This window comes from Dipodomys ordii, unplaced genomic scaffold (assembly GCF_000151885.1).
Source record: "Dipodomys ordii isolate 6190 unplaced genomic scaffold, Dord_2.0 Scaffold207, whole genome shotgun sequence".
Lineage (NCBI taxonomy): Eukaryota > Metazoa > Chordata > Mammalia > Rodentia > Heteromyidae > Dipodomys > Dipodomys ordii.
The window spans coordinates 1766192-1778339 of NW_012267423.1; the positions used below are offsets into that span (position 1 = coordinate 1766192).

Consider the following 12148-nt stretch of genomic DNA (forward strand, 5'->3'; position numbering starts at 1 on the left):
TTCTTTGTTGCTTTGTATGTCCCTCCCCCACGGTATAACCCCTGTTTTCACTGTATTTGATGTTGGTATAATTTGTGGAGGGAAGGGAAAAAACAAATTGTTTAGATAGGGATACAGGTGGACCCATTGCAACAATGAGATGTACAAGACGTTATGTCAAAAAAAGAACTTTACAACTTTGGGGGGGGCAAAGGGAAGGGGATGGGGAAGAGAGATGGGAAGGAATGGGAAGGGGAAACAAAGGAGGAGGCAACAATGCTTGATAAGAAATGCACTCATTACTTTGCCCATGTAATTGTAACTCCTCTGTATGGTATTTTCACACAAAAAGGCAGAACCTAAAGTACATAATTTTAAAGTACATATTAACAATTTAATCTTTAAAAAAACATAAAATATGAAACCTTTTCACAAAATCAGGGGAGGAAGTTTTTAAGTGACTTTCAAATCATGATTTGTAGTACAATTCTGCCCTCTGCTGGGAGTTTGTAAATTCTTTTCCTTTCTCTTGTACATCAAGAGAGTTTACAGTTTGAAGAACACTTGCTTTGTTTTAAGAAGTGTATGTTAGGCAAAAGCGGCCCAGCCTGGGGCTGACTGGGACCTCAGAGCCACAGCGGTCCATAGAACTCAAGCACAAACAATCATAAAGAGCTATTTCAGAATCTACACTCACTAAGAAAGGAAAACCTAGCAGAAATAGGTGCATTTTTAGAGAAATAAAAGTTGCCCAACTGAACCAAGAAGAAATAAATCAACTAAATAAGCCAATAACTTACAATGACATGGAGGAAACAATCAGAAGTCTTCCAATAAGGAAAAGCCCAGGACCAATGGACTCACTATAGAATTCCATAAAACTTTAGTTCTTCCGTGAAATAGAAGCAAAGGGAGAAATCCCAGACTCTTTCTATGACCACACGTTAATATCTAATCCAATATCTAATACCACATTCATCCCCAAACCAGGCAAAGATCCAAAAACAAAAAAGAGAGAACTACAGACCAATCTCTTTGATGAACTCAGATGCAAACCTCCTCAATAAAAACTTGGCCAACAGAATCCAGAAACATATCAAAAAAAATCATACATTATGATCAAGTAAGCTTCATCCCAGAGATGCAGGTATGGTTTAACATACATAAATCAATAAATGTAACCCATCACATCAACAGATCCAAGGTCAAGAACCACATTATTATCTCTATTGGTGCAGAAAAGGCTTTTGATAAAATACAACACCCATTCATGTTAAAAGCTCTGGAGAAAATAGAAACATTCCTTAAAATAATAAAAGCCATATACAACAGTCCAATCGCCGATATTATACTAAACAGAGAAAAACTACAACCAATTCTCCTAAAATCAGGAACAAGTCAAAGATGCCAACTCTCTCCACTTCTCTTCAATATAGTTCTGGAATCCTTAGCCAGAGTAATAAGGCAAGAAAAGAACATTAAAGGGATTCACATAGGGAAGGAAAAAATTAAACTATTCCTATTTGCAGATGACCTGATAGTATACCTTAATGACCCCAAAAATTCTATTCCCAAACTCCTAGAACTTATAAACCACTTCAGCAAAGTAGCAGGATATAAAATTAATCCACAAAAACTCAGTTGCCTTTCTGTATACCAACAATGTACAAGCATAAAGGGAAATCAGGGAAAGAATCCCATTCATAGTAACCGCAAAAGATAAAATATCTAGAAATTAACATAACAAAAGATGTAAAGGACCTATTTAGTAAAAACTATAAAAGCCTAAAGAAGGAAATCAAAGAGGACACCAGAAAATGGAAGGACCTTCGATGTTCTTGGATAGGCAGAATCAATATTATAAAAATGGCCATACTGCCAAAATGATATACAAATTCAATGTGATTCCCATCAAAATCCCAATGACATTCTTTACTGAAATAGAGAAAACAATACAAAAATTTTATGGAACAACAAAAAACCTAGAATAGCCAAAGCAATTCTAGGGGGGGGGGGGAATGTAGGAGGGATCAAGATACCAGATTTCAAACTCTACTATAAACAAAGACAGCCTGGTATTAGCACAAAAACAGACTCCAAGACCAATGGAACAGATCAGAAGATCAAGAAATAAAATCATATACCTATAGTCAGCTGATATCTGACAAAGGAGTCAAAGACATACAGTGGAAGAAACATTGCCTCTTCAACTATTAGTGCTGGAAAAACTGGGCAGCCACATGCAGAAAACTAAAAGTGGACCCCAGCCTGTCACCATGCACTAACATCAACTCAAAATGGATTAAAGACCTTAACTTAAAACTTAAAACTCTGAAACTACTGCAGGATAGAGTAGGAGAGACACTTGAGCTTGAGGCACAGGCAGGAACTTCCTGAACAGAGTCACAGGGTCAGAACAAATTGGAGAGATAAATGGGACTACTTTAACATAAAAAGTTTCTGCACAGCTAAACACATAGCTACCAAACTAGAAATACAGCTAACCAATTGGGAAAAAAATATTTACCAGCTATATAACAGACAAAGGACTAATATCCATTATATACATGGACTCAAGAAACTAATCCCTCCCAAATCTAACAATTAGATCATTAGATGGGCAAGGAAACTAAAGAGAGATTTCTCAGAAGAAGAGATAAAAATGGCAAAGAAATGCATGAGGGACCCATGGCCTTAAAGGAAATGCAAATAAAAACAACCCTGAGATACCACCTTACCCCAGTCAGAATAGCCCATATCCTAAATTCAGCCAATGAAAAATGCTGGAGGGGATGTGGAGAAAGAAGAACCCTATTGCGGGGCTGGGAAGGTGGTTCAGTGGTAGAGCGCTTGCCTTGCATGCCTGAGACCCTGGGTTCAATTCCTCAGCACCACATAAGCAAAAAGAAAAAAGCAGGAAGTGGTGCTGTGGCTCAAGTGGTAGAGCGTTAGCCTTGAGCTGAAGAGCTGAGGGACAGCGTCCAGGCCCAGAGTTCAGGCCCCACGACCGTACCCAAAAAAGAAAAGAAAAGAAAAAGAAAAAGAACTCTATTTCATTGCCGGTGAGAACGTAAACTAATATGATTTTGGAAAGCAGTCTGGATGTACCTCAGAAAGCTAAACATAGACCTTCCCTATGACCCAGTCATACCACTCCTAGGTATCTACCCTGAACAACAGGAACCAGGATACAGGGACACATGTACCTCCATGTTCATTGTTGTACTGTTTACAATAGCCAAGATATGGAAAAAAAACAGATGCCCCACTACAGATGAATGGATCCAAAACTCGTGGTATCTATACACAATGGAATATTATGCAGCCATTAGAAAGGACAAGATAAGGGCATTCTCAGGGAAATGGATGGAACTAGAAAAAATCATTTGAGCAAGCTAAGCCAAGATCAGAGAGGCAATTGGCACATGGACTCCCTGATATGTGGATGTTAAATTCAAAATGCAAGGAGATATGACGAAGTTAACAGGATTCAAGAAACAAAGGACCTCTACTTAATTTATTGTATCATTTCTAAATGACTCCATGTTTTTTACCTTATATATGGTGTGTGTGTGTGTGGTGGTGTGTGTGTGGTTTTGTGTGTGTGTGTGTGTATGTGTGTGTGTGTGTGTGTGTGTGCGCGTGCGCATGCGCATGAGAGTGCACATCTGAAGGAAGCTAGGAGGAGGGCACAGATTCAAAGGGAAACAGGGGAAAATATACAACAGAGGGGCATAAAGCTGCACTGGACATTGATGAAAATGAACTAAGCATCTCAAGGGTAGTGACAGGAGGGAGGGAATGAGAGAGAAAGGTGAAAAAGCTTACACTAAACAACAGGAAAGAAATGTACATATTACCCAATGTGGAAGAAATAGTTGTATTATCAAAGCTTATAGAATTCACAAACTTTATAGACTATGATAATGACAATTTGCCTTGTGAAGGTTAAAAAGTGTTTGTGAGGGGAAGGTGGCTCAGTGGTAGAGTGCTTGCCTTTCATGAATGAGGCCCTGGGTTTGATTCCTCAGCACCACATAAGTAAAAAAAAAAAAAAAAAAGCCAGAAGTGGTGCTGTGGCTCAAGTGGTAGAGTGCTAGCCTTGAGCTGAAGAGCTGAGGGACAGCGTCCAGGCCCAGAGTTCAAGGCCCCCCCCCCAAAAAAAAAGTGTTTGTGACTTTAGCTAAGTATCACTATCCCACAATATTGTGAACTTTATGTAATCACTTAATCTCAATAAAAATTATTTAAAAATAAGCAATTTCAAGATAAAAAGAAGTGTATATTAATTACACACAGTAATTGGTATGGTATGATGTTATCATACATGCATATGATACTTTGATCACACCCTGATCTCCTTCTTTGAAGAGCACTCTTTCTCCCTAGGTACACCTGGTTGATTTTTTGTGGACATTATATTCATCATATGTGGCTCATCTTTGGTACCTATGGTCAGAATTTGTCTGCACAGATAGTGTGCTGACATCTGCCTGGTAGAAAACAGAGGAAAATGAATATATATTTCTAAATATTTTAGGATCTACTATGTAAAATTCTACATATCTTAATAACTTTTTTGAAAATACAAATGCCACCAGATGCTGGTGGTTCATGCCTGTAATTCTAGCTACTCAGGAGGCTGAGATCTGAAGCCATCCAGGCAAGAAAGTCTGTGAGACTCTTAACTCCAATTGACTGCCAAAAAAGTGGGAAGTACAACTGTAGCTCAAATGGTAGCACATTAGAGCTTAGAACACCAAATGCTTAGGGAGAGAATCCAGGCCTTGAGTTAAAGCTCTAGGACTGGAACCCAAATTAAGTATATATTAAGGACATATGCTATGTCCATAATAGTGAACACCTCAGTGGGAAGATCTTAACATTTGTCCTCTTCAGATACCTATATATGTATATATATAATTTTTTATTTTTGTCGGTCATGGGGTCTGAACTCTGGGCCTGGGCACTGTCTCTCAGCTCTTCAGCTCAAGGCAGGTGCTCTACCATTTGAGCCACAGCACCACTTCTAGATTTTTCTGCTTATGTGGTGCTGAGGAATTGAACCCAAGGCCTCATGCATGCAAGGCAAGTGCTCTACCACTGAGCCACCTTCCCAGCCCCTTCAGAGATATTTTTAAAAGGCATTTGTGTGTTTATATATTTATAATTTCCTATATAAATATATAAATATCTCTGAAGATGGACAAATGTTAAGATATTCCCAGTGTGGTGCAAAAAATCACCTTATGCTGGTCTATGTAGCACATGTCCATAAGCCTAGCCTGACAGAAGCTGAAGCCAATATGTTTCAAGCCAACCTGATATATATATATATATATATATATTATATATATATATATAATGTATAAATATATGTAATATATGTATATAATATATATTCTGTACTTTACTGTATACATATATATGTATGTTGTATATGTATGTGTGTGTGTCTCTCTCTATAATATATATATATATATATATATATATATATATATAAACACAGAGTTGTCCTAACTTCTGAGAGAAATATATACTGAATATTATGAAGGTGAGATGTCAAAAGACAGTAAAGGTGCTCAATTTTCCTACAATTCCAGGTGTAAACCTTGAGTATAAACATTGGATTTTTTAACTTAAAATATCTAAAATATCTTTAAGCCGGGTGCCGGTGGCTCACGCCTGTAATCCTAGCTACTCAGGAGGCTGAAATCTGAGGATCATGGTTTAAAGCCAGCCAAGGCAGGAAAATCCGTGAGACGCTTATCTCCAATAAACCACTAGAAAACTGGAAGAGGCGCTGTGGATCAAGTGGTAGGGCACTTGCCTTGAGCTGAAGAGTTGAGGGACAACACTGGAGCCCAGAGTTCAAGCACCATAACCGACAAAAAAAAAAGAGAAAAGAATAAAATATCTTTAAGCCAAGTAAATATATTTTGCCAAATTCCTAAGTCTCCAATCATTTAGTTCATTTATTTCAAACATAAAATTAATATGTAAAAAGTATTGGACTTACTGCAAATAACGGCACATGCCTATAATCCAAGCAAAGCACTCAGTTCAAAACCAGCTTGGGCTCACCTTATAAAAACAGGGCTGGGAATGTAGCTTACTAGCAGAGCACCTGTCTAGCATGCCCAAAGCCCTGGTTTTGATCTATAGACTTGGTTTCAAGATCTAAAAAAGGCTTTCCTATAATTCTATGCTTATATCTTATGTGTAAAGAACAGATCTAGATTGCAAGAATGAGGTTAAATTCTGATGGCTTATGACAGGAAAGAATGGCATGCTGCAAAGCTGAGCACATGGACCATGAAGAAAGAGATGTTCCCTCACGGAATCATGATGATTGACTACATAAGTTTCAGACTCACTTTTGATATCTTAAATACAAATTTCAGGTGAACTTCAAAACGCAACCCAAATAAAAGCAGATTTGCTCTTATGTGTCCAGGGTGGAGGTAAAGAGAAAAAGAAAAGCTGGACATGTAAGTAAGAAAGCTAGCTTCATCTTTTTTGTACAGGGTAACTTATAAAGAAGAGATATTCATTTCATTTCTTATAGGTCTGGAGCCTGGGAAGTTCAAGGTCATGTGGCAAAATCTGGAAAGGGACTTCTTGCTGTAGCGTAGCATAACATAACAGGAAGCATCCCTTAGTGAAAGAGCACACATGAGGAAAGACTGAGACTGAACTTGACTTACAACCAGGAACCCGCACTGAAGACAACCAATTCACTCCAGCAAGAACAGCATGAATCCATTTGCAGGGGCACAGGCTTCATGAACCAATCACATCACAAAGATTTCACCTCTCAACTCTGTCACTTAGGAGGCTGTTTCACCACATGAACTTTGGGGGACACTTCCAAACCATAGCAGATTCTGGGATGACTTGAACCCTAGCCAACCACATCCAAGTGCAGGAGAGATCTTGAGCAAAAACAACCTGTTAATTCCTATAATGGTAGTAATAAAATGGTTTTATTTAAGCCATTAAATGTTACGGATAGTTAGTATTCAGTTCATAGTTGCACTAATGATGAACCAATGATGAACCAAGGAATCTAAGGTGAATAAAGAGAGAAATTAAGGACATAGTTATGATATTACAAAAGCAATTAAATGGATGTACTCTTTGCCAGTCGAGTTCCAGAAGTGATAGGGTAACTGTTATAAAGTGAGTGAGCTGGGAGGTTACACAGACATGAAGAAATGAGATGTTAAAGGTGGTACAGCAAATTGGGATAAAATGGACACAAATGGGACCATAAGAATGGAAGACTATAAAAGGCCAGAGCAAACATACCTGGGAGAAAGGTCAAGGGCATGAATGGAACTTTCCTATGTGGATATTGAAAACACAATGAAAAAAAGAAAGTGGTAAACTAGGTGCTGGAGTTATCAATGAAACACGTGTAACCAAAGGTTGGTATATGATCATTCTCAATCTGATGTTATAAACTTCAAAAAAAATCTGAGGTTTCAGAAAGAGGGGAAAAGATACATCAGCTGGAAGTAGTGGTAATAGAAAGACAAGCAGGACACCCACCTCATCACTAGATCTGAGACAAACTGAGAAGTGAAATCATCTCCACAGGACTACACTTCTAAGAATTTGCAAAATCACTATGGTCCAAAGATCCTACTACAAAAACAAAAACAAAAAAGACAAAAACAAAAAACAAGGTTTCTTTAAAGGTTCAAAATTGGTATTGGAAAACTATGGCATTTCAGGCTAGAGAGAATGGTCTGCAGAAATCTAGCAAGGCCACAGATCTCTGAACCCTGGACACATTTTCCAATTCTGGAACTGGAATGAGGACTAGACTGTAGCCAGGGAGACTAACTCTACCAGTGGAAAGAGGAAGAGCTGGCTTTTGGTGGTGCACTGAGCTGACTTGAGAGACCAGAAATGTGAGGGCCTAAAAATATGGCTACTTTCTCCTAGAAGACATCTGTTGGATTCTGGAAGTGTTTAAGAAGGGCAGGAAGCTGGGCAGCTGAGCACTGACTCCCAAAAAGTAGAGTGAGTCACAGACACAGGAAGAGACAGTCTCAAACATACAACCTAACCCTCAACTTATAATAGAATTTAAAGCTGGAGCTGGGGAAGAAAGCCGAATGGCTAAACTCAAAAACCTGTGAAGGCTGAACATCACCTTTATAATAACAATTCAAGAATTAGAAAAAAAAATCTGTGAAGGGTAAAATTGAATCCCTTGCAATCTTTCAGAATGAGGAGACTAGGAGCTTTGCCCAAGAAATGGGACAAGCCAGATATGGACTGAGTCTAAATGACTGCAGTGTAGCACCAGCCCAGTTCAGTTCAGCCTGGAGAGACCACTGGCTCTTCACTCTGTAGAACAAAAATCCAAGTGCCAGTGTTTTACCTCTGTAATCCTAGCTACTCAGTAGGCTGAGATCTAGAGGATCCAAGTTTGAAGTGAGCCCAGGTATAAAAGTCCTTGAGACTCTATTTCCAAAATAAACAGCAAAGAGTTGGAAGCATCGCTCAAGTGATCAGAGCAGAAACCAAGTAAGCAAGTGAAGCAAGTTCAAGGGCCTGATTTCAAATTCCAGTGGAAGGGGATAAAGAATGGGGAAGAGGGAGTGAGGAAGGGGAGGGGTAAAAGAGGAAAGCAAAGAAGAAGGGAGGGAAAGAATGAAGGAATATATCATGAGAAGTGTCTTCTTTTCATACAATATGCAATGAAATAAATCACTCTTGATTTATTCAGGGTCAAGAAAAGTGACCAATAATCAATTATAAAAATAAACAAAAGAAGCAGATAGAAAGAAAATATACATATTTAAGGTATGGGGTAATTACTTTAAAATAACAATAATTAACATGTTTTAAAAAAACAAAAAAGGTAACTAGATGGATGAAAAGATGAATCCTTTTATTTACTGTAATGTGTTTTAAAAATAATCAATGAACACTCTAGGACATATTGTCTAAAATTAAGATTTATTTAACAGACTATAGTATAAAACAGAATTAGTAAAACTGAGGGCAGTCAATAAAAAGATACCCCCTCAAAAAAAAACCATAGGAACAGAACAAAAGAAGTATGCAGAATAAAGTTTGTTTGGATGTTGTTTTCTTAAACGCATATTCATGATTTCCAGAAGGAGACAAAGAAAAGGCAGTATTTGAAAATGACTAGTTCTAAATCAGTCAACAGATTCGGTAGGCTTAGTAAACCATGCAAAATTAGTTGTTTTTCTTGGTGGTGGTGGTAGTTTTATTGTTTTCCCACTCCTGGGGCTTGAACTCAGGGCCTGGGCACTGTCCCTAGGCCTCTTTGTGCTCAAGGATAGGACCCCACCACTTGAGCCACATCACAACTTCTGGCTTTTTCTAAGTAGTTTATTGTAGATAAGAGTCTCACAGACTTTCCTGCCTGGATAGGCTTTGACCTACAATTCTCAGATCTCAGACTCCTGAGTAGCTAGAATTATAGACATGAGTCAATGGCATCTGTCTCAAACCTAGTGTCTTTTAAATCACATTTCACTGAAGAACTTTGCAGGGAAATGATACTGTAAGTGAAAAAATCTAAGTGAAGTTCAGAAGAGAAAATCTGATAAAAGACTTCATTTATTCTAAAACTTTCAAGAGATGGATTTCTATTTCATCTTTATTTTTTAATGTTTGATGGTACTGGAGTTTAAACTCAAGGCCTATTAGATAAGCATCCTATCATTTGAGTCATACCCTCAGTCCTAAGGGATAGATTTTGAAAGAGTTTAAGTCGGGGCTGGGAAGGTGGCTCAGTGGTACAGTGCTTGCCTTACATGCATCAGTCCCTGGGTTCGATTCCTCAGTACCACATAAGCAAAAAAAGAAAAAAGCCGGAAGTGGCACTGTGGCTCAAGTGGTAGAGTGCTAGCCTTGAGCTGAAGAGCTAAGGGACAGCGCCCAGGCCCTGAGTTCAGGCCCCACAACTAGACCCAAAAAAAAAAAGAGTTTAAGTCCTGGAAATTGAGTCATATAAATAAAAGAGATAATGAGCAGTATGAAATTCACTTCAATAGTCTCTTAGAGGGGGTGAATAATGAGTTTAAGATGGGTACTGGGACCCTGAAAAACTGTTTTCTTGAACTATCTGCTAATATGGAAACAGAGGTGAATGAAGGACTATGTGAGATCAAATCTTGGGCAAGGAACACATTTTGGTAAATACTTCTAAATTACCATCCAAAAGTAGAAGGAATGTAATAAATCATCCTCTCAACTGAATAGGAAAGTTAATACCCCCATCTTGGCTCTCCTCTTTCTGTGCACAGATCTGTGTGCTCTCTCCCTCACTTTCTGTATCCTTAGCTTCACTACACACACACACACACACACACACACACACACACACCATGTGTGAGTGACTTGTGTCAGAAACATAGAAAGACAGAAACACTGATTTCTTTCCATAGTGCCAGAATTTACTGCACTACACCATATTCACAAGCTGCATAAATTTCACTGACATGCACTCACCAATTACTACTAATGTCACTTGATAGGCCATTGGCCAAACAGGTTCTTTTTGTTCCAAATTTAATTACACATTTGACTCATATTATGTTTTATAAAATACACTAAGGTAATGCTTAGAGTTAAAGGCCCAAACAGAGAGAGCTGATAGAGATGGAAGGAAAAAGATCTCTGTAGGAGCTAGGAACTTGCACAAACTCCAAGTGTAGTTATTCAAGGCACAGAGCTGTCAAAAGCATGTCTGGGTATCAGGCTATTTCCAGTGTCACTTTGAAGTGGGTAGTGTCAAACCCATTGCTTTATAAAATGAAGGTGATCAAGGCTATGAATGACCTAAATGTGCGGTTCTGTGCATGAAGTAACCCAGAGCAGACCTAGCAAGTTCTTCTCAAACTATTTTCCACAAACTTCTCTGCTTTCTACACCCAAACCTACAAGGTCTACAATTCACCTGCATATTGTCCTCCTCTTGTTTAACCTGGAGACTCCTCTTATTCAAAGGCAATGCTGATTGTGATGTTTCTTTCTCACAGAAACCCTTCAGATCCTTATCTGAGGTAATCAGGGTCCATCTCCACCTGCTTAAGACTTGGGGTGTGTATGTGTGTGATACCAGGGTTTAAACTCAGGGCTGAGTTTCGTAGGTACTACTTGGTAGGCTGTGGCTTCAACGCGTGGGAACCTTATTTCTTACTAGTTCAGTTTCTCAAACTTTCCTGCCAGGGCTGACCTCAAATCCTACCCATCTGCTTTCAGCCTTCTGAAAAGATGGCAGCCCTGAAGTACTGGCTAACCCCCTCTCCTCCTTCTCCTCTCTGTCACTCGGGCACTTCCTCCGCTTGTCCAAACCTTCCAAGTTGGCCTACATGTACTCTTAACATTTTTAATTGTAAAGATGCTGTACAGAGGGGTTACAGTTACATGAGCAAGGAATGGGCACAGTTCCTAGCAGCTCTGCCCCTGGGTCTATCACCCTCGACCTTCCGCTTCAGCCACCATCACTCCTGGGTCTGTGATGCTCTGTATCCTCGACCCACACTCGCCGCGGGACCCAAATCTGAATCCGCCTTTCCTCGAGCTCTTCCCTCCCTCCTCTCCTTCTCGGTCTCCCGTCCCTTCCACTCCCCACCCTCGACCCACGAGACTCCAGTACCTCGCAGACCTGAGGAATGTAGTTGTCCTTAAAGTAGTTCCTGAGCCTGGGGGTGGCAGTGCGTAGCGAAGCCATGGCCAGAGGCCGGACTGAGCATCTGCACTTTGCCTCTGGACAGCAGTCGCACGGCCTCGAGAAGACCGCCCGCTTCCGGGCGTTGCCTGGCAACCGTGTGTGTTTGGGGGCGGGAGGGAGAGACTACCTGCACTGCATTCCGCGGTGAGGGGCGGGGCCGTGGGCGGGGCGAGCCTCCTGCGACGGCGCAGTCTGAGCTTCCCGCCGAACCAGCGCCCCTGGAGGAAGCTGCTGGGACTGGGCGGGAAGAGTGGGAGGGCTCAGGATCTGAGCCGGGCGGCTTCCGTGGACTGGAGTTCAGCCCCTCCTTTCCTTTCTCTAGGTGAGGTCTCCATTCTGCCTCGGCTGGTCCTTCGCGTGCGGGAGTCTTCAGCGTCGATCCCTCCAGCCTCCCGCGGCGTCCCCGCCGCGCCCTGCCTGGCAGCAGCATGGGTGGCGCCC

General features: G+C 40.3%; 1 protein-coding gene across 1 annotated transcript in view; it reads right to left on the reverse strand.

Moving 5' to 3' along the window:
• The window catches only part of Fbxl13 (F-box and leucine-rich repeat protein 13), a 171049-nt gene extending 159342 nt beyond the window's left edge, over positions 1 to 11707 (reverse strand). Inside the window, exon 1 of the mRNA XM_013035265.1 lies at positions 11633 to 11707. Within this exon, the coding sequence (XP_012890719.1) occupies positions 11633 to 11707 (75 nt within the window). The remainder of the gene's footprint in view (positions 1 to 11632) is intronic.
• Positions 11708 to 12148: the final 441 nt, after the last annotated feature.